Source organism: Lissotriton vulgaris, chromosome 8, assembly GCF_964263255.1.
Source record: "Lissotriton vulgaris chromosome 8, aLisVul1.2, whole genome shotgun sequence".
Taxonomy (NCBI): Eukaryota; Metazoa; Chordata; class Amphibia; order Caudata; family Salamandridae; genus Lissotriton; species Lissotriton vulgaris.
The window spans coordinates 1,384,726,405-1,384,752,167 of record NC_141696.1 but is presented as its reverse complement, the minus strand read 5'-3'; the positions used below and the strand labels follow the sequence as shown (position 1 = coordinate 1,384,752,167).

At 44.9% G+C, this 25,763-nt stretch overlaps 1 protein-coding gene across 1 annotated transcript in view; it reads left to right on the top strand.

Annotated features, from left to right (window-relative positions):
• SETD4 (SET domain containing 4) overlaps positions 1 to 25,763 on the top strand; it is a 110,261-nt gene that overhangs the window by 72,082 nt on the left and 12,416 nt on the right. The window contains exons 7-8 of the mRNA XM_086935383.1: positions 8,225 to 8,399; positions 10,941 to 11,022. Of these exons, the coding sequence (XP_086791509.1) occupies positions 8,225 to 8,399; positions 10,941 to 11,022 (257 nt within the window). The remainder of the gene's footprint in view (positions 1 to 8,224; positions 8,400 to 10,940; positions 11,023 to 25,763) is intronic.

Genomic DNA, 25,763 nt, shown 5'->3' with positions numbered 1-25,763 from the left:
TTTATGGCTCGAAAGCCAGGGTGGATAATGGGTGTAGAGAAAGAGCAAGCAGAATCAGAGATCTATCAAGGTAGACTGTGTCACAGTTATCCAGTATTGGGGTATCTGTCATAGATTCACATGCCTGAATCATTCCCCGTCGCCGAGGCGGGAGTCCCACAGTAATAATACATATAAAAGCAGTGCCTTAGAATAAAATTGTAGTAGGCTGACAAGACAGTAGGCCCAAAGGGCCCAAAGCTTAGTAGCCTATCTACCTCATTATATGAAAAATAACTGATAATGGCTCCAACCAATCAGATGCCAGCACCATCTACAACCTTCCCAGCAGAGGCAGTTCTCCTCCGATTTTTTACCGCACGTCGTGTGGAAGGGAGTCTCCCTTAGTGCCTACTTAGTTTTTCTTATTTGTTCCTTCAGGATGTCTGAAAAGAAAGCTCTCTTCAAGGCTTGCAGGACCTGTGATAAGAAGAGGGTCCATGTAGATGATCAGCATAAAGACTGCATCTACTGCCTACATCCTAATCATATTGTAAAGGATTGTAGGATTTGTCGAACCTTCCCTGCCAAGACCATCAGGGACAGGGAGGCAAGAGTTCTTTTATGACTCAAATCTTCTTCCTCGGATGATGAGGACAGGGCCTCTACTTCCAGCAAAAGATCCAGACCCAGAGACAGCTCTTCTCCTGGGGGGAGGAAACATCATAAATCCTCTCATAGAGCTTCAGAACACACAAGGAGGTCGTCCTCGCCTCCTTCTGGATCACCTTTACCTCCTCCTTCAGAGTCTACCAAATCTTCAGCTACTTAAACAGTGAGTAAAGCCCAGGTCCAGACTCTTTCACTGGTGTCTTCTCACAAGGTCTCTGTGACTTCTTCTACTTCAAGCTCTTCATCTACCGTCTCTACAAGAGGTATAACCTCTCCTATTGTGTCATCTAAAGTTTCGGCCTCTAAGAAAACTTCTGGGGTTAAAGAATCTTCTTCTGTCACTCCATCAAAATCTCCATCGACGACAGTACCGTCGACGACAGTACCATCGGCAACAGTACCATCAATGAAGTCATCGCCGACGAAAACCCTGTCGACGTCGAAGTCATCGTCGACTAAGAGCCCGTCGTCGTCAAAGATCTCGTCGACCAAGAGCCCGTCGACGGCAGGACCATCGAAGAAGAGCCTGTCGACGACGTCCTCGTCGATGGCAACCCAGTAGACAACGGCTCTGTCGACGGTAACCCCGTCGACGACTACCCCAGTCGACGAAGAGTCCTTCGAAGGCGGCCCCGTCGACGAAGAGTCCATAGACGACAGCCCTATCGACGACGGCCTCGTCAACGAAGAGCCCATCGACGGCAGCACCGTCGATGACGAGCCTGTCGACGACGAGCCCATCTATGACACAGTCGGCTGTTGCACCTTTGGTCAAAACACCCATGTCGACGAAGAGTCCTTTTATGACCAAAAGTCTACCTGTGAAATCTTGGTCTGTGTTACCTCAAGTGTCTCAAGCATCTCCTGTTATGTACACCCATTTTCAATTAAAAACGCACCATAGACAGGAATATACCAATATTTCTCCTTTGTTACCTTCACATATCTTGGAGACATATGTAGAGGAAGAAGATTCTGATGATGATGAGGAGGAAGGCCCTTTTGGGATTGCATGCCATCCATCAGAGTTACAGATAAAATGTCAGGAAGAGGATGAAGAGGACAACTTCCATGAGCATTTTTACCAAGAAGACTTGTCTACTCCTTATCATAGACAGTCACATAGGGTTTCACGTTCCGAGGACACAAGTCATCTTCCTCCTTCATTGATTCAGGATTTACAAGCCATGTTGGCTGACTACAGGCAGAGGTTTTCACCTACAACTTCTGCTCCAACTGTACCTACTGTCCGGCGGTTACACCTACGCCACCACCACCGACACAAGAGCTTGCCTCACCAAGACACCTTGTAGAGCTAATACCACAAGGAAATCAGGATACTTCATCATCAGATGAAGATGAAAGAGAAGAAGGCAAATTGCCTAATGATAATGTGCCTCGAGATCCTTGGGATGAATATGTAATCCCCATGCCTTCGCCTCCTATACCGCAACCATCTGACTCACCACCTGAGGGTATTGGCGGCTTTCATAATATCATGCAAAGGGCTGCCACGCGGTTTGAACTTCCGGTCACTATTGAGCAGTCTGATTGTTTTCTTCACGACTTTAAAGAAGGGTATAGGAAAATCACCAGGGCTATACCAATTATAGATTTTATCTGGAAGGAAGGCCTTAAGATTATGAAGACGTCTGCCTCTATTCCTGCAATCCTTCCTCGAATCGAAAAAAAATATCGGGCACCACCAGATACTCCATCTTGTCTGGTGGGTCACCCGCGTCCCTATTCTGTAATTTCGCAGGCCGCACAACAGAGGTAAAAAAATCAGTCTACCCCAATCTCAACTCCACCAGATAAAGAGGGCAGACAATTGGATTTGATAGGAAAAAAGTTCACCACCAATGCTGCATCATCCATCAAGGAAGCTAATTCTCTGGCAATTTTGGCACGTTATGACCGCCAGATGTGGTCAGAGTTATCGGAATTCTTAGAGCTGATACCTGAAGATCGCCAGCAGGAAGCACAAAGGATAGTGTTCGAAGGAGAAAGGGCTGCATCAGAAATAATTGACTGCGCCTTATATATTGCAAACACTAACTTTCGGCAGCTAGCAGGAGCTGCTGTTCTCAGACGCCAGGGATGGCTCAGAGCAACCTCTTTTAGACCTGAGGTACAGACTAAAATACTTGATATGACTTAAAATGGTGAATCGCTCTTTCGTAAGCATATAGATGACGCTTTATTGACCATCAAGACAGACACAGACACGGCTAAGTCGCTGGGTACCCTGCAGTATAAGAGAGGATCTTTCAGAGGATCAAGGGGTCGTGGATTTTCCTCGAGGGGAAATTACCACAATCAGCAAAACAGACAATACCAGTCTAAATACAAACAGCCTTATTACCAGTCTTCGTACAGGCAATCCTCTTCAAGCAATTTCTCTCGTCAAGCGATCGAGCAATCAAGGCCGCGACTCAAATCAACGACAATGAGCTTTGTCGGACGCCAGTCGAACCTTCTCCCCTCCCTGTGGGCGCGAAGATCTCAGCCTTTTTCCAACAATGGCAGAACATCACATCAGATCAGTGGGTCCTTGTCCTTGTTCAAAGAGGGCACACTCTGGAGTTCTTAAAGAAACCACCTACGACCCCGCCCAAGGGTCCCCCTTCCCCTTGTCTTCACTTACTGTTCAAAGAAGCTTTAAACATGTTCCGCAAGAATGCAATAGAAAGAGTTCAAGTCTCGCAAAAAGGGAAAGGATTCTACTCTTGATTCTTTCTCATAAGGAAAACATTGGGGGAGGGGCGCCCGATTCTCGACTTGCGCAGACTCAACAAGTTTCTGAAGAAACAGAGTTTTCGGATGGTGACGTTATCAGATGTGTTGAACTGCCTCAACGAAGGGGACTTTATGGCTTCTCTGGACTTGGAAGACTTTTACTTCCATATCTCTATACACCCCAAACATCGCAAATACCTACAATTCACGGTGGCTGGCGTACACTTTCAATTCAAGGTGCTCCCTTTCAGGCTGAAATCGGCACCAAGAATATTCACAAAATTCCTAGCTCCAGTCTCTGCCACACTGAGGTCTCAGGCAATACAAGTCTTCCCATACCTCGACGATTGGCTGCTCAAGGGTCCATCAAAACAGGCCATGAGACAAGCTGTAAAAAGTTGCTTTCATCTATTCTCAAATCTGGGACTTCCTCTCAATGCCAACAAGTCACAGTTGCAACCCCTCCAAGTTCTAACCTTTCTGAGAGCAACACTAGATGCCCAACAATGCAAAGCGTTCTTGTCTCCGGATCGCCAGAACAAGTTACAAAGCCTGGCAAGGTTAATTTCAAGAAAAAAGTCAGTTTCTGTCCGAACATTCGCTTCTCTTCTGGGGATGTGCTCTTCAGCGATCAGTTTAGTCCCACTTGCAAGACTCTGGATGAGACAGCAGCAAGAAGAGCTGCACAGACAATGGCAGCAGGCCGGAGGGTCATTCGACGATTCCATAAAGGTGACCACACGAATGATACAGGCTCTCCACTGGTGGTCAAAAAGAAGCAATCTGTCTCCGGGTCTCACGTTCCTGGCCACTTTCCCAGAGTTTGTCCTGACTATGGACGCATCTATTGGGGATGAGGAGGACACCTCCAAGACCTTCAAATTCAGGGTCGATGGTCTCAACAATATCAGCAAAAACACATCGAGCCATTTTCCTCTCCCTGCAAGCATTCCTTCCGAGAATTGCGAACTCCTCCGTGCTGGTTTGTACGGGCAATACCACCAGCATGTATTACATCAACAAGCAAGGGAGGACGAGGTCTCTTTCCCTATCACAGGAAGCTCAAGAGATGTGGGAGTGGGTTATCAAGCATGGCATAACCCTCAGAGCGGAGCATGTCAAAGGAACTCCAAATTCTCTAGCCGACAACCTCAGCAGATCTCTCGCAGGTTGCCACGAGTGGGAGTTGGAACAAGTACAGGTGAACAGGATCTTCCGAATGTGGGGCACACCAACTCTAGACCTGTTTGCAACGCAACAGAACAGCAAATGCCTTTATTACGCCAGCAGATTTCCTCAACGGGGATCAAGAGGGAATGCCCTGTCCATGCGATGGTCAGGGATTTATGCATACGCTTTTTCCCCGATACCATTAATTCCGAGGGTTCTGCAAAAGATGAAGAGTGAACATTGCAGTCTTATCCTAATTGCTCCTCGCTGGCTGAGGCAGTATTGGTTTCAAGAGTTACTTCTGTTGTCACAGCAACGTCCGATTCGTCTCAATCCAACACTCTCCATGCTGACAAGGGAGAGAGGTCAGATTCTGCATCCGGATCCACAATCGCTTCACTTGCACGCATGGCTCCTGACTTCTTGGAATTCAAAGATCTCAGAATTTCTCAGGACTGTAGAGCTATTCTATCTAAAGCCTGCGCTCAAAGTACTATCAAAACATACCGCATTAAATGCAAGAGCTTCTGTCATTGGTGCGAAACAAATAATGTACATCCACTTCAGGCCCCACCAGAGGATATCCTTCCCTATTTACTATCACTAGCTAAAGCAGGTCTAGTATTCCATCTCGCTGCGATGTCTAGATTCAGAAAGAGTTCTAACAAGCCATCACTCTGTTCTTCGTCACTTATCAAACAATTTCTAAAAGGGCTATTTCGAGCTTTTCTCCAGTTCGACCTCCACCTCCAGAATGGGATCTCAATACAGTTTTATCTCAATTGATGAGGAGACGTTTGATTCTCACTTCAGCCCGGAGGGTTAGTGAAATCCAGGCTTTCACAATTTCGGAAACTTTTCTACATTTTTCTAAGGATTACGTTACTTTGCAAACAAATCCAAAATTCATTCCTAAGGTACCATCTCAATTCCACCTGAACCAATCAGTAAAGCTAAAGACCTTCTTCCCGGATCCAGTAACACCGGCAGAAAAGGCTTTGCACTCTCTTGATGTGAAACCTTGCTTGAAGTTCTACCTTCAAAGAACTAAGGATATAAGAAAATCTAATCAGCTGTTGATCGCTTATGGTCAAGCCACAATGGGACAAGCCGTGACAAAAGCAACGGTAGCCAGATGGTTATCTTCTGTCATACAATTTTGCCATGATAAAGCCAACAAACCTTTGCTCAGAAAGGTGAAAGCACATTCCACCAGAACTATGTCGGCTTCTACAGCCTTATTTGCTGGAGTCTCACTGGAGAACATTTGTCGTGCTGCGACATGGAAAAATGTTCCACGTTCACGAAGCACTACTGCTTACAATCTGCGTCGCAGGATGATGCAGCAGTGGCCCAAGCTGTTCTTTAACATCTCCTTCATTAAGGTTAGACTTTTAATGTTCCTCTTATTGCATTTATGATGTATGAGTATAATCCTATTCACTGTAATGTTTCTGGTGGTCAAATAATGTTTCTTAATATGAAGTATGTTACCTGACTATAATTATTTCATTCAGAAGGTTTCTGCATGTATATGTATTTACATATTCTACTGCTCTATAACCTTCCGGATGTGTGGGGGATATGTAGATTTACACTTTGTCTCCCACCTTCCGCAAACGGCATTATTAGGCTTACTGCTTGCTATTCTGATTCAGGCATGTGAATCTATGAAAGATACCCCAATACTGGATAAGAAAACAAGTTACTTACATGTAACTACAGTTATCCAGTATTGGTTTCTTTCATAGATTCACATGCTCCCACCCTCCTCCGCGGCAGGACAGTTCTCTAATGGGGATACCTGCTTCTCACTTGTACTAGGAAAATCTGAGGAGAACTGCCTCTACTGGGAAGGTTCTAGAGGGTGCTGGCATCTGATTGGTTAGAGCTATTTACAGCTCTTTTTCATGTATGGAGGTAGATAGGCTACTAAGCTTTGGGCCTTTTCGGCATTCTGTCTTTTCAGCCTACTACAATTTTATTCTAAGGCACTACTTTTATATGTATTATTACCGTGGGACTCCTGCCTCTGCAACGGGGAATGATTCATGCATGTGAATATATGAAAGATACCAATACTGGATAACTGTAGTTACAGGTAAGTAACTTGTTTTCTTCTCCTTTATATGATTGCCCTTATAGGACATCTAGAAAGATGATTTTCCAAGACACACTGTGTCATTCATTCTTTTTACCATTACCTTTTACATTAAGATGTTCGTGCTCAGAGTATGTGCCTATCTGGCAGGGTGTACTGTGTTGGAGATCTCCATGATGCTGTAATGTGTGGCAGATGCCTCTTGTCTTCACAGGCTTGGAATGCTTTGGGATGGTTGAGCTGGCTTTTATGGCCTGAAATTGTGCAATGTTCCACATGTCTTTTCATACATCATACAGGACTAGTCTATGGCTTTTGACCATACTTATGCTGCTAGGAGTAATATCAAGAAAAACATTGCTTCACAGGCAGGCTTGCCCTGTGTGGCTTGCCTAATGTGCCACTTCATGTTCTCTGAAGTTACTCGTTGTCTCTGCCCCTGGAGTTGCTCGGTCCATCTTCAGTTTCTAGTGTGCTGTTGGCATGCGTCCTTATTACTTTGCTATATAAATGCTAATTGCCAATAACTGTGACCTGTTCTTGCTGTGTGAGAAGTACGTTAGTGTGCAACGTTTAGCACAGGAGTCACACGCAGTTACAATACTGTGGTTTCCTTTTCTCCAATTTGAAAATATTTTTTCATGTGGCGGTATCCATTCCTTGTACCGGCTTAAAGAGTTGATGGTTTGGATCACTTTTTCACCTGAATGTACACTCCAACAATTTGAAACTAAATTTACGTTTATTAAAGAGTGGGATCATGTATTGCCCGAATATCTAGAATGGCCACATTTTGTGGGTGCCCCATCACAACCTGACCATCCCCTGGGAACATTGATTTTCCGACATGTTTATTTGGGTTACGATAGTGCAATATCCATCCACCTGTCAGATATTTCCACTGTCGCAAGTGCAACCTCATGCCAGAAATGTTCCCAAATCCTGATTATTGACATCAGGATGAGGGAATTCTTAATATAAGGTAAATTATCTCGATCATAATTGACACAGTTGGCAGAGTTTTGGGGAGCTGTGCTCCCATTTCCCATGGTCATATATCACAGTCCTAATGACCATCAAAATTGTAATCTTAGTTTTGTTTAGACATTTACACAATTTGAATATGTGTTGGAGTTCCAAGGATTGTTAGCAAGTAATTGTACTTGTAATAATTGTAGTAATTGACAATTGTAATTGTCAAATGTTCTCATTGATTTACCCTACCGAAACTTAATTACAGCTAACCTGGAATGAGCTGCTATGTCAATTATATTTTTATTGCACTTATATTTCTTTTTCTTGTCACTTCAGAAAAAATGTCATTGCTCTTTAGAAGCGTGATAAGTGTGCATCTCTGCAGATCCTTTTCTTCTCCTTCCATTCACGCCTAAGCAGGAAATTCATAATCTTCAACTTAGTTCACATCCGCCAAACCCAAGCAGAGGGACCTTTGTGTGTATCGTTCTGTAGCTATCTTGATACGTTTAGATTTCGCCATTTAAAGTTCTGATATGTCACTTCACAGTTAAAGAAATGCTTCTTCCAATTCTTTGTTCTTTTTAGGTGGAAGCTGCCTTCAATCCAGAAAGCAGATGTTATGAAATTAGAGCATGCTCAAGCTATCGAAGATATGAGCAAGTCTTCATTTGCTATGGACCTCACGATAACCAGCGGCTGCTACTTGAATACGGATTTGTCGCTGGTCAGAATCCGCACTGCACAGTTTACATCCCTACAGGTGTGAAGGTAGCTTTATTGTGATGACATTGATGTATCTAAATAGTTGTGAACATAACATTTTTTTAAGGTGGTCGAATATTTCCTTTGAGCAGAATAGTCCTGAAGAAGGGCTTGAAACAAATGGGTAGCAGCTTTAATCTTACTTTTTCCGGGAGTAATCCATTGATCGTGCCACCTCTGAAAGGTTGAACTAATGGATCCCTGGGTGCAGACCTTGACCTGTGTGATATCTATTAAAACAGTGAATGTCAGAGTGGCTGTATGTTTAAAACGTTTTATGGATAAGTTGTACATAAGGGTTGCATGTGTACGCATTCAGTGAGGAACCATTCAGTGAAGAATGATACGATTGTTTAAAGAGCAGTGAATATATGAACTTGGAATAACACAGGGTTCTGAGATACTTTACAATAGGATAGGTTAAACTCACATGTCACTGCCTGCCAGTGCTTCTTTGGAGACATTGTGACTAGCGAATGTTCAGGAAGGCGAGTCCATGCCAAGCTTTCCGGAATACCACTGTTTAAATGATTTTCATTTAGATCCATTGTATGCACAAAATCTGAACCTCTTTCATGGCTAGGTCTTCCTGGATGTACAGCAGTAATCTCTTCTTTAGGCTGCTGGAACTGGCATTTCGCAACAGCCCGGTGCCCAGCTTAGCGACCCTTCCATGGGTGCATTTTTGAATGCATGCGATAATGAACCTCATTGTTAAATCTGGAGCAGCCCGGATAATGCCCTGAATTCCAAAATATATGGGGCACTATTTCAGATGAAATTCTGTTGGTGGTAATTGACTAATTTGCCATCTCTACCACTCATGGCTGTGTTATTGAAGTTGCCTGTTACTGCTAGCGTGCATGTAGATGTAGATGTACAGGAATTTATATAGCGCAAATCACCGAGCGGTTTCTAAGCGCTTGCTTAGGGAACCCGTCCTGGTATTTCCCTGTGAGATAACCCCGGCAGGGTATCCACAAGGTGAAAGCCAGGCATCCCACCGTGAGGGGCCGTTGTGGAGATTAAGCAAACTATTGCCCAGAGTCGCAGAGTGTGAACCCGTGGATCGAGTAGGCACTGGAGCGAGAATTGTCGAGTCCATGGACATTTTTTTTAGGACTCAAGACCCCACCGAGCCGGGAATTGAACCCTGGTCCCGGGCTGACCTCTGCTTCCAGGTCTGCCTCCTCTAACCAGTGAGCCGCACTTCTCACGTAGCACTGCTGGTAAGATTGTACCACCAGCAGAACACATATTTTACTTTTGATAATGGGGAAAGCGTGTGCTAATGCATTTAGTACCAGAAATTATTTTGTCGCTAGTTGTAACCCTTGAGTGGTTGCAGAGGAAGGTGTCTTACTACCAGCATAATTTACCACTTACCACCAGTGATAACATGACTGCCTTTTTCTAGATCGAGGTGCCCTTAATGTAAGCTGTTTGTGCAACCAATTAGTGTTTTTTTTGTGGCTTAACTCTACAGTAGTTGTGTTCATTTAGTGTGTGCTGGAACCACTTCTTTCACTGCCAAGGATTCGTGTGAGTGGCACCTTTGTCAGTGACGGCCGGTACGTTTACACACACACGCTCCAAACATTCATGGAGAAGTGTGGCTCAATAGTTAGAGCGGCAGACCCTGATGCAGAGGTCTAGCCCGGGACCAGGGTTCAATTCCCCGCCTCGGCGTGTCTTGGGCTCAAATTTCCACGGACTCGATAATTCTCGCCTCGGTGTGCCTATTCCAATCATGGAGTCCCACTCTGCAACTCTGGGCAATAGCTTGCTTAATCTCCACAACGGCCCCCACAACGCTAAGGATGCCTGGCCTCCACCTTGGAGGTGCCCAGGAGTGGACGCCTCACAGGGAAAGCCAGCATGGGTTCCACAGCGGTATTCGTACAAGCGCCTTGAGACCCTTGCGGGTGAGTAGTGCGCTATACAAGTATCAATTTACATTTTACATTAACATTTCATACATGCACGCACCAAACATTCATACACGCACGCACCAAACAATTAGAAACAAAACCCACTTACCTTCCGCCAGCTCTGCTGCCATTGCATGCTGCGATCAGGGGCCCAATTCACAGAGGGCCTCCTTATTTGTGGCGGAGGCCCCTCAGTCATGATGGGGGGGGGGGGTGCCTGCACTTGTGGGGTGTCCTCCGCATTGCAGTTTCTCATTGCGTAGGTCCCGCTACGACTTCGGGCACTCCCGCAACAACTGCAGACCCCCTCCCCCCCCACCCCCTCTTCCTTCCCCCCCGCAACAACTGCCGAGACTACCCCATGAGTGCAGAGGCCCTATGTGTATATATTTCATGAAATCTTATTATTTTATGCATTGGTACATGGGTCTTGAAGACCAGTGTGGTACATTGTTTATTATACTCAGAGCTGCCTTAATTTAATATACATTGTTCGATATATATGGATGTAGACCCTTCTGGCGATTCATTAGAAAGACATAGATATTTTACCTGCAGTCCACAAATTCTCTTTTGACTGTTGCTTAAAATCCCTTTTTATTTTGCAGATATTCTACTTCAACATTTCCCTAATGCAGATAAACAGAAAAATAAAAAGCTTTCCCTTTTGAAGGAGCATGGCCTTTTATAGTAGGTGAATAATGTATATTGTTTTTATTTTGTTTTCTTTTTAAAGCAACATGTGGGAGAGATTTCACGTGAGCTCTGTGCAGTTTTGCATGGCGATCTCTCTGCACACATAATCCGTTTTAATTCTTGACCAATACATGTTTATTTAACAGCAGATCGCAGATGTAAAAAAAAGAATCAATTTCTTCAACGCTGGTTGGTTAAAAGCAGTTTTATCTCTCATAACTTCTCGCGGTAGACTATATGCTGTCGTTGTGAGCTCTCACTGCCAAACTGGACTGTCACGACAGGTAATTTTTTTGACTACGAAGTACTTGTGCAAACTAATCAAGTAAATGTGAGCCCTTCTCTTGGATGTAGTGCTATCGGCAATTTTTACACGTGGTTACGCTGCCACCTTGTGGACGCTAGTGGAAACAGTTTCTAAAATCCTATGGAGCTTTGGAACGCTGTACAATAATAACCATGGATGTTTGGAGACGACAAAAGATACTATACATCAGCTTAGGGTTTACATTCAACACACAGTTGCTTTACATGTTACATTTATAGAATTTTAGGCTCAACAAGGTTAAAAGAGTTCTCTAGAATCAACCTAAAGTGCCAAAGCCGAGGTTAGAACCCGCTCTCCCTCCTGGTTCCGCAGGTGGACGCCTAGGCCACACGTGCCGAGCAGAATGCGCAGTTTATTCATGAACCACTAACACCTATGTGTCTGTCCTATGTATGTTCTCTGTCTCACCAAGAGCTTCCATTTTATTTAGCTTTCTAGCCAGAGCGGGTGCTTTTGCAGGTTGTCCCTTTTTTTCAGTGCCTTTCGTGTGCACGCTCCATGGTTTTAAGCTGGCTTTAAGGGGGGGTCTAAGCCCCCCCCCCCAGTTTTTTGGGGGGGCCTCGAAAGGGGGCTCTAGGGTGCTCTATTGTCGGGCCTCAAAGGTAGGGTGACGAGACGTCCCGGTTTTTGTTTGGTGTTACTAGTGTGGGTAACATGTCTTGATAGTGAAAGACTGCCAATTTCGTTTTTCACTATTGAATGGCTATCTTGCCCAGAGGATAACAAGGGGAATGCTGTGTTACATGTTTACCTGTATATCTTTCCATAACGGCAAGATAGACATATGGAATCTGGTATCCCTGAACTCAGAATTTAATAACACATCTTTAGTGAAGATGTTTTTTAAATTCTAAGTTTGGAAATAGCACTTTTAGAAAGTGGCTTTTTTCCTGTTCAACCTTTCTGCGTGCCTCTGCTTGGTTGTGTATTGACTGTCTGGTTTGTGAGTAACAGGGGCTGGGGGCGGCTCCAGGAGGCTGGCTCAGTCAGCACAAGACTGAATAGACCCATCTGCATGTAGAGTGGTGGGAGGAGTAGCAACTGGGTCTCAATAGGGCTGTGCCTGCCTGCCACAATGCTGACTCCACCTCCTGCGGCGCGTCTGATGGCCTGCACACAATGCTAGTTATCTTTATTTAGACCACACCCCTACTTGGATAGGCCACAGCCCTTTAAGGGCACCACCAGTTTTTTCCCACTTAGAGCCCTGGTTTTAAGGGCATAATGCTAAGTGCCCACCAGTCTTACTTTGATGGGGATGGTGCAGAAAGGACAGACCCAAGTGTGAGCAAAATGTCGCTTTATTAGGATTGGTATGCAGCTAAACTTCATCAACATAAAAAAAAACAATGAACAACCACTGCCCAACTAATAGAATTGGTCAGCCTGCCCCCTCCCACCGTTAAACCTCCACAACCCCAAACGAAAGCTCCCAACATTGAGAAAGCTCCCCCTTTCATTCACCAGCATCACTATCCTGTTCTCTTTTTGGCATCTCTTCGCCCCCCACACCCCAGCAAGGTCCCACCCTTCCTGCCTTGAGCGCGAGTCCTCTGCTTGTCTCCCACTGAGGAAAATCCCCGAACAGGCGGTTTTGTATCACTCCCCCCACCCCATATTATCTTACTCCATGTGGGAAACAACGGGATGTCACTCCAACACCTGCTTCTGTCACTCTGAAGAGAAAGAAGCTGTCGCCCAACTGCTGCCAAACATATCCACGTGGCTGTTGCTCCAACAGCCCCACCACTAACTACTACCACCTTCTGACTGCCAATTTCTTTCTAATTCCACCCATATATAAAAAAACTAACCCCCCTAAGACCACAACATCAACTCATCTTCCTATTCACTTTACGTCAGGCTTTTTCAATAGCAGTATACCTAACTGCATCACACCATACTTGTCTGGCTACCAGTGCTGGCCAGAAAACACACACCCTGGTCATGGCCTTCCCGTCACTTCATAGCCTTAATCAATGTAAGACCAGATAACTGCACCAAATCCTTTTCTCCACGGTGTATAATTAAGATATTCAGGGCAGAGGCTCACTTTCATCAAATAACTACAGGAGCAGTTGTCCCCATCTAATTCCCCCTTTTCCCCACCAATTAATCTGAAACTCTGTGGAGTTCTTTCCATACGCTGAGATTCTACCTGTTTTGCTGCCACAAACAAGTGACTGACAATCCCTATAGAGAACAGAACCACATACGGTCCTGCGACGCTACCTGAAACGAAGAAAAACTAAGTCAAAAACCCACTTACTGATGTTTACAATATGTCTGATGTACATTAAGCCACAATCTGATAACCAGCTTTCTAACCTTCTACTCTTCCTCAGTAATGAACCTAATTGACTTGCTTCCTATGCCGCTCCAAGTCTGAAAGAATGTGTCCCAAAAGCCTTCACTTTCTCTCACCATTTGACAAGAATTTTTCTCATCACACTTAAACCTGTGATTCTCGCAGTATTTTCCCGTTCTGGAGATATAAACCACCACCCTCCATGCACCTCTGCCAACTTGAAATCCTCCCAGGCCCCACCTGTGCATGCCAACTCCTCAATTTTATATAATAAAATCCCGTCCAGTTGGTATTCCTTCGATTTGTGTAAGGTTAAAACCAGCGTTCTCCCCTTTTATGCCACATCACCGACGTATGGGCCTGATTTAGTTCTCGGCGGATGTGTTACTCCATCACAACGATGATGGATATCCAGTCCGCCGAAATATAAATCCCACAGGATATAATGGGATTTATATTCCAGCTGACGGGTTATCCGTCCACCGAGTTCTTAATCGGGCCCTTAATTCCTTGCTCACTGCTGCACCTCAACCGTTCAGAAACTGAACAGCCCCAAGGAATAACCGTAACATGTTTAATTTGAACAGCCTTGTCTCAAAACCAATAAAGTGATTATCTGTACCAACAACACCAACCGGGACATTGTGATAGATTCCCTTAGGTTCTTCTTACTCACTGTCTCTGTAGCCCATTCTTGTAACATCTTCCTACCTAGCTCACCTGCTGTGGGTTCATAACCCCAAAAGAATTTACCATAGAAACTGATTCCTGTCAGTTTCCCTGAAATTGTTGTGGCTGAAATGCCCTTGTAAATGTTACATACAATGAAGTGCTCTGCATGTTCTTGCCTCCTCTCCATGTCTTACTGGTCCAAACCTTTCCTAGCTGCATCACAAGACCTCCCACGCTTGCCTGTATGCTGACCAGGTAATCAAAACTTAGACTTTGCACCTAACGCTTTGAAAACTTGGGGGTTACTATTGCCTCCTCCAGCAACACTGTCCTCTCATTGATCTTGACCTTTCAAGACTAGTGTGTCTAGTTCAGTACCTAGAAAGACAAGTTTTGTAGTGCTACCTTCAGTTTTCTGTGATGCTAATGGGAACCCCAAATCCGCAGCCACTGGCTGAAAAGTCTGTAAAGCTCTGTCACACTCCCTCGCACCAAGAAACAAAAAATAAATTCTAACATGATATCGCATAAGCCACGGGAAGCACCTTGTCCTCGTATATATGCCTATCAAATTTGATACCCAATAAGGGGACATGCAGTGGGTGCACTGGAAGTAGCTAGGAAGCTGACTTTGTCACATTTTTCCAGTTCAGTACCCACTCCACTCTTCCATACTAATGCCATTGCAGCGTTCACAGGTGCAAATTGTACTGCTGTGTCTTCTTTAGCAATAAAGTTTTTAACTGATGGACCTTTGGCCATGACACGTAATGGATCATTCTGACCTGTGTTAGGGAACACTTCTAGGAAGGATATCATAGGGTCAAGTAACGGCCTTCTGTTACTTTGTCCAACTTTTCTCTCACTGCCTGTGGCATGTCTCTAGCTGATCTACAATTTACTGCTAACCTCCTCTGTTTAGGTCTTTAATAGCCTAGTCAAAAACCTTACGAAATCCCCACTCCAGTAAAACCACAACCTCTCAGTCTTGGTAAAAAAACTAGACACGGAATACAATGTTCCATCTTAATTTTATGTAAAAGGCCTTGCTTCCAGGCTGTTCTTGTCGTCCTCCGCTGCCCCTCGGTTGTCTGTTTCCCAAAACATTGCAATATAGCGTGTTTCCCCCCCAAATTTTGCCATTTAATGCTTGTATCTGCATAGGTTCTGGCCGCAATAACCTCTATTGATCGCCCAACACACTGTTGGGTCGAGCCCCTGCGTCCTCCCCATGGGCATACCCCTCTAAAGGTTGCATGCCCCAGAAAGAGCCGAAACTGATTTTCCAATCCACAGGCAGTGTGGAACACGGGAGGCGTTCAGGTTGGGTAGATCCATTGAAGCCACAATTATTTGTCTGGCTTCACCCTCAATCTGGCTTTAAATTCTTCATCGCAATGCAACTATGCCATGCTCCCAAAATCAATTTGTGCAATCCTAATTGCTCATAAATATTTAAAAATGGATACTGATCACTCTGCATACTTTCCCCAGTATAAAGTTTTCTAAATAAGAAATGCTGATGTCCTTGTATCTCTGTTGGTAGATACTCTAGGTCTGCGTGCTAATTCCCAAGCTACCTCTTTGGACCCATCTTTGGATTGTACCTTTCTGTGTAACAGCTAGTAGACCCCAATGAAGTCCCCCTTCCATATCTTTTCTATTGTTTTGGTAGCCAAGTGTGCACCCATAGCACCAATATCCCCCACATAAAGCAATTGTTTTCAGCCCTTTTCCCATTCCAGGTTTTAGGCCTACCTGAAGGTTTTTAAAGATGAGAGTGCCTGGTTGTTCAGTTGTCCTCCAGACACTTTGGAGTACTTGGATATGCATAGACCGGATGGTGGCGGGTTGTGTACATCACTTCAGGACACTGAACATCGACACTGGCCACAGGTTGCCACAGTGAAGAGGAACATGTGTTAGGGAGGAGATCAGAAAAGATACTTGACTGTATCGAGTGAGGACTGTGTGACCCCATGAACCGGCTGAGAAAGAAATCCACCTCCCCTATCCCGAAGTATGTCATAAATAACATTGAAACACCCTAGACAGACGATGCAGACACAGATATTTCATAGCACAGAAGTCACTTTGCTGGACCCTGAAAAGGAGTTCTGACCAAATGGCAGGATTTAATGAGCTGAATGACCGTGCATGGTGGTGGAAGGAGAACGGACAGCAATAAGTTAAATGAGATTGGAAACTCAACTCTGAGCCCTGCAGAATGATGGATATACATAGAAATAGAACATTGCCATTTAGAATGAGGGAGAACCTTGGCGCTAAACTGACTCTTGTTCATTCAGTTAACTCTTGGCAGAAACTGACTTTGATTTGGCTGGAAGGATGCTGGTCGGATATGGTGGAATAAGACGGAGAAAACGATTCCAATCTATATCTATACTACTATTATAAAGAGAGAACAGAAACCTTTTGGCAAGGTAAACTCGGGAACCACAGCGCCAATCCACACACCCAATACATTGTTGGAATCCTCAGGGTGTGTAGATGGACATAGGTGACATAAAATGAAATGTAAATTAAAAAATAAATTTTTTAAAACAAAGTAGTCCCCTAAAACTAGCACCGGCCGCGACGTAGCACTGACCGCGACCTAGACGTGCGTGATGACGACACGGGGAGGAGCGGTGACGAGTGGCGAGGAGTGGCGGTGAAATCCGGAGTGGGTGGCTCAGGTAAGGCAAAGGCGAGGCGGGAGGCGGGCAGCGGTCTGGGCAATGTCGGGGCGGGCGGGGGCGGCGAGGCGGGAGGCAGGAGGGAGGCGGTCTGGGCAATGTCGGGGCAGGCGGGGGCCCGGCCGGGAGTGCACAGAAGCAAAAAATGCTGCCCCCTTCTGCCCCGGGCAACGCCGAGGCGCGCTGCTGGTGATGAAATAAAACGAGAGTAGATCAGGGAGATTGGTTGACTAGATGTATATTTAATGACTTAGAGCTCTGTAGATACATCGATCCTTCTTGGGACATAGGCGATAGGGAAGTGGGAGTTTGAAGAATTTTGTTGGGCCCTAAAGTTCTAAAACGTTTAACATATTGGCACAGTGGGTGTTTTATTTTACGTCAGTATGGGGCTAAAGGGTTTAACAAAATGAAGAAATTCTAGTAAATGACATTGGTTAATGGGTCAAGCTGGATAACCGTCACATAACTTATTATAATAAATCAGTTGTATGGCATTGTATTGTATCGTTCATGTACTGCCTCATGCCCCTGATCTGGCCTTGAAGCTCTTTCGGGCGAACAATTTAGAAGCTAGTTTGCTAGCTTCTAGCGAACACTTCTTTTCCGCGAATCCTCAGCTGGTGGTTATCGTGTCCCATCCGTCCTCAGCGCTACGAGACCTCCGGGTAGTAATGCGCTTTATAAAACCCCTATTTCATTTCATTTCATTTTCATTGCTTGCTGTACTTGATTGATAGAGCATCTAGAGAAGCTAGTGTGGGAGGAAGTTTGGTGGTGGGCTTGAGGTTGGGCGAGATGCTTAATGTATTATTGCACATGCAGCAGCACTTACACGTAGAGTGCAGTTATGAGGTGCACATACAGTTGCATTTGCTCATGCTGGCTGTACTATTCATTATGAAATTAAGTTGTATATTGTACAAAATTGCAGTGTATGTGTCTGTGTATATACACAGTGGTCTAGATGTAAGGTATTTTGGTGTGGTGCATGAGGTTTGGACGTTTGTACTTGATGGTGACTTTAGCATGGAAGGATGTATAGAGAGGTTGCAAAGATCAGCTCTTGTTGACCATGAGTACATTTTCTGCCAGTGCAGACCTTTGATCAGTGAGCTATGGGTTTGAAGAATGCGGTCTGGAAAGAATTGGAAAGGTAACAGGAAGTTCAAAGGTGCTTCATTGGAGACATGTCTGGCTGCTACATCTATGCCTTTGGTATTTGGGAGAAGCAATTACTTGGAGTTGGGATGAATGGTCCCTCAATCCGACCTTCATGGCATGAGTCATTTGTTTGGTTAATTCCAGGCAATCCTGAGCAATTGTTATCCTTACTGATAGCAAGTACTACAGCTTAGCTGCATGCACTAGTAATTATCGGTGTAATAATGACATTTCCGATTGATGAATGTAGGTTCCTCTGTATGGATGACCTTGGTGGGAATGCACAGGTCTTTCAATGAGGTGCATTTTTCCACAGGCAGCCAATGGGCGCTTCAAGGGCTGAAGTGATGGGAAATAATTGTTTTAGTTGGTAGAGTGGGGCTTCAAGGTATAACCACAGCTGCAGTCTAGATGCACCAGTACATGCTGAAATCCTATATAAATGAGGATGTGGCCTAGAGCTCTCGTTGCAAAGAAGTGGCTTTATTTGATTTACCTTTCGTTCAAGCTGCAATCCATGACCCTGTCTAGATTTCTTTCTTCTGCTGAAATGGTAGGAGATGGTTAATGTTTCTGGGGTCAAATTATGCCCAGTTTCCACAGGTCATGTTCTAGGGTTTGCACTTGAGCTTAAGGTGGCTGTGTTCCACCTATTGATTCACGTGTTGGAGGCATTTGCTTAGGACAGTGATGCCTCCGAACGCAAGGTTTTTGAGTTTGAGGATGTTGTCCACATAGTTGTAACTCGAAGGTACTGTTTTGTTTTTGGGGGGGATCATAGTGGGCTGGATGATTGGATTATGTGTTGCTAAGGTTGTGTGCAGTTTCATCAAGAGCCATAAGCCAGTTTCTAGAGCAAATAGATTATCTTCACTCACTATGGGGAAGTGATAGTTTGATAAGGATGTTATTTGACCTGTTATTTGACCTGTCACGGTTAAGTGCGAATTGATCCAAGGAAATGCTGTGGAGTGATTAGTCAGCCACCTCCTAACAACGGACAGCCTTCAAAAGTTCCTAATCCCTATAGTCAAGATGCCTGCTTGCTGTGTGTTCTTAACTGAGACGTTAATGATGTGATGGGCACAGACCAAGGTAGATTAGTGGAAGAGAGGCAGCAAAGGATCCCGACCAAACCTGTTGCATTCATGGGCGCATTCTATTTTCATGATGCCTGAGAAAGTGAGACACCCGGGTAACTAGGTGTAGTCCTTCTTTTTAGGAGGTTACACTTTTTCTGGGCTGGATAACATTTTTCTCCTAGACTCAGAAATGATTAAATATGAGGCAGCCCATATCTCCCTATAACTTTGTCAGATCACTCTGCAATCTTAATGACATTCAGGGGTAGGCGATAAAGGCCAAAAGAAATTTGAAGGACACACGTGAACGGAAGGCCTAGAAGTCAATAAGCATCTAAAAATGCTGCATGGAGTAGAAAAGGAAAAACTGTAAAACAGTATTTAATCAGAAAACATTATTATTTTTGACCAAAATGGGGCAGAAAGGAGAAGTGAGAGAATGGGCGGGTACATTGATCACACTTGAAGCGGTATACTGGGGCTGGCCCCAGGTATGAGACCCCTGTACTATGGAATACATTAATATTTTGACAAAACTGAGAAGATTTGATTAGTTTGACAGATTTGATAAATTCTTTCGATGCATTCCAAAACTGGTAGATAACCACAGGATATAGCTAAGTTGTGAAATGGTGTATGGCATTATCGAGGTATGAGGATTGTCTCAAGCAGAGAAACTCACATGTGTCCCAGATCACAATGAAAGAAAGAGCACAGGCCATAAACCAAATTCAGCTTGGTAAAAACCCCAGCTTCAAAGGATTCCCTGTGAAAATCTGGCAGAAAGTGGAAGATGATACAAACCTTAGGATTAAATGACGCAAGGCAGGTGGTCTTCTATGCATGGTTCCATTGGATGTCACATGCAAAAGTATCATTATAGTGGATGCAAGTGCGATTGGGTTTTACCTCAAGTCCTGGAGGGTGGCAAAATAATTGTTGAATTTGCTTCCTGATCGTTAACGCATTCTAAAAGAAATTATTCAGTAATCGAGAGGGAGACATTGGCAGCAGTTTGGGCTGTTGAGTATTTTAGGACTTATATTTGGAGCTATAAGATAATACTCCGCACTGATCACAAACCAGTGATGAAATTACTTTTACCGCGGCGGGGGAAAAGGGTAAGGGAGATTGTCCCAGTTGGCTTCTCGTTTGCAAGAATGTCAATACTAAATTGAATACATTCCAGGTTGACACAATATTTAGTCAGATTGTTTGTCTCGATTACCTTTGCAGTGGCAAGATGTAGTTAGAGAACGTGTGCAGATGTTTAGCAAGGAAGGGGCTGTTGCCAGTGCTGATGATGTGATGAAGTATCCTCAAGGAGCAGTGCGAGAGGAAGAATGGTATAGAAGAATGGGGGATTATATTGTTTAGAAAGAGGTTATGATGTTGATTTCAAGTGGTGACAGGAGAGAGTGCAGTGAGTCTTCCTGTACGACCGTTTGTTAAAATATTAGAGGAATTGTCATGGTTGTATAGGATATAGTGATGAGGTAGGGAAAATATGTTCCTTCGGAAAATCTTAAATTTACTTTGTTCAAACAGGCGCATAAAGGATATTTGGGTCAGACTTTGACCAAGAGGAGACTGAGAGAAAATGTTTGGTGGCCTTGCAAGGATGGTGCTGTAGAGAGATGTGTAGATTGTAAAGGAGAGAAAAGGATGAAGGTTCAGAAGCGGGCCATTTTGGGTGGGATATTGGATCCTGGGAAGGTGTGGCACAGTACATGCATGGATTTTATTGGTCCTTTAAGTGGTGTTGCTGTGGAATTAATATTTGCGCTGACTGTGATAGATGCTTATTCAAAATGGTTGATTGTAAAATTTCTCAGGGAGATTACTACCAGAACAACCATAAAGGCTTTGCAGGATATTTTTAAAAACAAGTGATTTCCTTTAAGGCTTATAACAGACAATGGGTCACGAGTGGTGTCGTCAGACACAAAGAGTTTTGTAAAATCTTGGGGCATCCATCATTCTCACACATCCTTGTACAACCCACAGGCAAATGGGATGGTTGAGTGAATCGTTCATATGGTGAAGGGTGCCATTTAGACGGCCTTGAATAGTAGAAAAGATTTGTTTACAATAGTTGTGAATTTGCATAGAGCTTATCGTACCACAAAAAATGGTGTCACAGGAATGATACTGTTCTGATCTTATGAGAGGATGAGAGGAAGAAAGGCTATCACAAAGAAATTTCCAGTTTGAATGCCATCCTTAGTGCAGGGTGAAGGAGTGGTTTCTATTGCTGAAAAAGTGTGGGAAAGTAATATTAAAGTTAGAGATTTGGTGAAGGTAAAATCTGGATGAGTGGAAGGTGTTCTCAGGAGGTTTTGGGAACCATACAAGGTTAGAGATGTGCATTAATTCTTTGTTGTATTAGAAAATGGTGAAGAATAGAACTGAAGAAGAATGACTTTATATTGTCTAGACTGGTGGACCCTGCGATGATGAAAAAAAGAAGCACAGTTGTTTTCTGTTAATGAATGATGAGGTGTTGGGAAGGAGAATGAGTGAATCTGGAAGGGCTCAGAGAGAAGAGAAGTTGTAACAGGAGGAGACAACATGGAACAATTGGTGCTGATGCAGGATGTCACACTGGACATTCATGGGGGAGAAGGAGCACCAAGATTTCGGAGTCCCCCTGAATATTTACTTGAATATGTAAGGTAGTGTTTTTTTCTCCTCAAGATTTGTATCATCGTGTAAAATTACATTACTATGTGGATTTTCGTTTTTATAGTAGTTGAAGTTTGTGTTTTCTTATTTTTCAACTAGTATTTTTTTTTATTTCTGTGGTTACTTGTTTTTATAAAGAAGGTGGATGTGTTCTAACTTGAACTAGCTGTTTTCAGAAAGTTAGAATGTGAATGTTCTTTTAGTGGGGCGTTTCAGAGAAGTAAATTATCTGCTGGCTGCTGTGGGAGCTCCATGAGGGTCCCTGGTAGCCGCCCTAGGGGCCAGCGATCTATGAGCCCGTAGATGTAGATGAGAATGCATCATTCCAAAACAGCTCTTGTAGTAGACATTCAACATACTCATTCAGGGGGCCCTTGTTAATGGGCTCCGCAACTCCCGCTATGTGGATATTGTTTCTGCGGGATCGCGTCTCTAAATCCTTAGCTTTGGCGGCGACCTTTTTAAGTAGTCATTCTGTACACTCTAGTCGTTTAGCCATGGGTGGCTGCGCATTCTCTATCTCCGAAATGCGTTGCTCCGCCGCTTCAAGGCAGGTGTCCTCTTGGTCTAAGAGGCTTCGCACATCATCCAGCCTGGTGACCAGTGTGTCAAGGTGCGTGTCGATGTCCCTGAAGCTGGCCCGCAGCTTCGCCATAATAGCCGCAGCCCTGTCAGACGGAGGAGGCATGATTCGGCTATCCCTGTGGGCCCTCTTTTGGGGGGGCCCGCATCTTCCTTTGGCCTGGGGGACCTGGTGGACTCAAAGGAGATTTGCCGCTGTTTCAGGTCTCCCCTCTCCGTAGTGCAACAGAGACAAGTATTGCGCTTAGGCAGGGCAGTCCGGGTTCTTCAAGCCGGGAGGGGGAGATGGATTTATTTGTTGATACCAACTAAGGGTAATGGTAGCTTTGGGGTTAGTATCATAGAGGAGCGAAGTGGTGTGTCTGAGAAAGGGTTCCCCAGGCACACATCCATGCAGGGCTCTGTGTGGCTGATGTCCCCGCTATTCAGTGATAGGACTGTGCAGCTAAAAATTCCGCTGTGCAGCCGGTGTAGCGTGGGGCAGCCGATCTTCATCTACGCACTTCAAAGGGGGCCCAAGTCCTCAATGCAGTTCAGGCCTCAGTATGCCAAAAGAAGGGGGGGGGCACCAAGAAGAATACAGCCGTAACAGTGCCCCCAACCATGCCTCTCGCTGCAGCTCAGCACCAGGAGCCCATCGGTTTGTTGCTCCAGGGGTCCCACAGCTTGCTGGCATGGTGCACCACTGTCCACAGGCACAGGAGATGCAGCAGCCTGGGTGCTGTAGGCCTCACCAGGACTAAGTCCTTGCCCGCCAGAAGCTCGATGCGGCAGGCACAGGTCGCCAGGGAAGACTCACCTCCACGGCCCGGTACCCGGGATCAGCAGAAGGATCCGCTCTCACTCATTTAGGTCCCCGCGGTACGCAGTGCCACCACAGTATGAAGGGCCAAGGAGACACCTGGGGCATGCCACGCTTCTCGCAGCATCACAGACCGTACCATAATTCAGGCCCAGCCTATCGGGAGCCGGCATGGCAAATGGAGGCTGCCAGAGAGAGCTCACCATCGTGGCCTAGGGCCAGGAGTCAGTAGGAGGGGTCGTGCCTCAGGTCTCCTGCATCCTGGTGGCGATGAGACCGCCCGGTCTGGGCGCGTCGGCCACAGGTATTGTTGCCACCGGCAACCCCGCCATCAGGCTCACCCTCAGCCCCTATCGCCATGGAGCCTCCGAGTGCCGCATCGGGTTGCCGCCATTTGTGCTTACTGCGCAAGGAGGCATGCAAGTAGCCCACCATCAGGCCTCATGGGTCACCAGGGGGTCGGGAGTTCTCTCACTCCACCGCCCATGTGGCGGCTCCAGAGCTTCAGACATCTGATTCCAACAACAAGAACCTTCGACCTATTAGGTGTATTTTACTTAATACCAGGTCAATGGTCTAGCACAAACTTCACTTAGAGTGCCTGATCCAAGTAGAGAATCCGGACCTGGTTTTTCTCATAGAAACCTCGGAAAATGAAAATAATGATCCAGATTGGAACATGGCAAACCCAGTCGGCTATTTTGTCACTAACCTTGATAGAATGGGGGCAAGGGGTGGTGGAATAGTGATAATCTCTCGCTCTTAGTGTACGGTGAGAATCACTCCAGAATCTACCCTAGACGCTGAAGCTATGTCTTTTAGTATAAAATCCAATAACATAGAGCTGTTTCCAGGTCTCTTGATCTACAGTCCCCCCGAGGTCCGAGATCCTCTTTTACGACTTCTCTCCAAACATATATGGAATCATGTCTAGACACCGAATCATTTATGATACTAGGCAATTTTAACTTTCATTTGGAAGCCAACAATAATCCTGACACATTCTCCTTATTAGACAAACTGGGTAGCTTTGGATTGAACCAGATCGTTTTGCGAGCCAACACACCATGCAGGGCACACACTAGATAGCATTTTCACTAATAATTCACTCATAGAAGTCAAGACTGTCTGTCCCTTACCCTGGTCTGATCACTCAGCGGTACATTTTACCATCACGCCAGCAACCTCAAACGGTGGTCGCAGGAACAGACCCTTGGCCGTCGAATATCGCGCCTGGAAGTCAGTTAGTAAAAAGGATCTAACATTAGCACTATGTGAAAGGCCCGTAAATCCTACTGATTCCAACCAAGCTGCAACAGTTTTTCATAACTGGCTTAATAGAGCAGCTAATATTGTGGCACCAGAAGTGACTAAGCATTCTCAAAGGAAATTAGCTTTGTCCCCTTGGTACTCGGCAGAACTTAAACAAGCTAAAATTAAATGCAGGCAAAAGAAACGCATCTGGAGATCAAAATATAGTAGCGTACAAAGGAAAGCTTATTGTGTAGCCTTAGATGAATATAGAACGGCGATTACACTAGCTAAAACAGCTTACTTTACCACCAAAATCCAGGAGGTCACAAATTCCCCAAAAGAATTATTTCAAACGGTCTTGACGCTGATGAAGTGTCCACGGGATGCAATGTTTTCGCTAGACCAAAACTTTATATACAAACTGGCAGGTTTCTTTCAAAGCAAGGTTCAGTCTGTATACAACAACCTTCTAAAATCAGCTAAGGATGTAGGGCGCAATAATCCAGGACAGCCTGAGAACAAGGTCTCTCACTGTGGCTCACTGCAATTTCCACTATTGGGAGAGGAAGAAGTGGCTGACCTGCTGTTAAAGATTAAATCAGGCTCCCCCTTAGATCCCTGTCCACCGCATATATTGCATTTGGTTTTAGGTGAGAAGTATACCACTGTCTTCCTTACTAAACCAAACTATAGCTTCAGGGGTCTTTCCTGCTATCTGGAAAAAAGCTTGTATTCTCCCTCTTCTGAAAAAAAAACCCAAGCTGAATCCTGCAGATGAGAAAAATTACCGTCCCATCTCCTGCTTGCCATTACCTGCCAAGGTTCTTGAGAAACCGGTCCTTGGATGCTTGATTCCGGTCTGGGAAAGACATGGATTGGTAGTTCGGACTGGACTGTTCCCATGAGGCACAGGGTCAGAGCTGATTTGCATATAGCTAGTGTCTAACCCAGGGTTGTGTGGAGTGCAAAAAAACGATGGATTTAGGCCCAGATCCTTGTACTGGGGTGAATGTATGACATTGTTCTACATTCTGTCCATCAACTGTGTTTTTTGCAAGGTTCTTGAGAAGGCTATGAACTCAGAATTAACAACTTATTTAGAGACAAATGATATTCTGGACTCTACTCAACATGGTTTTAGATCATTACACTCTACTGA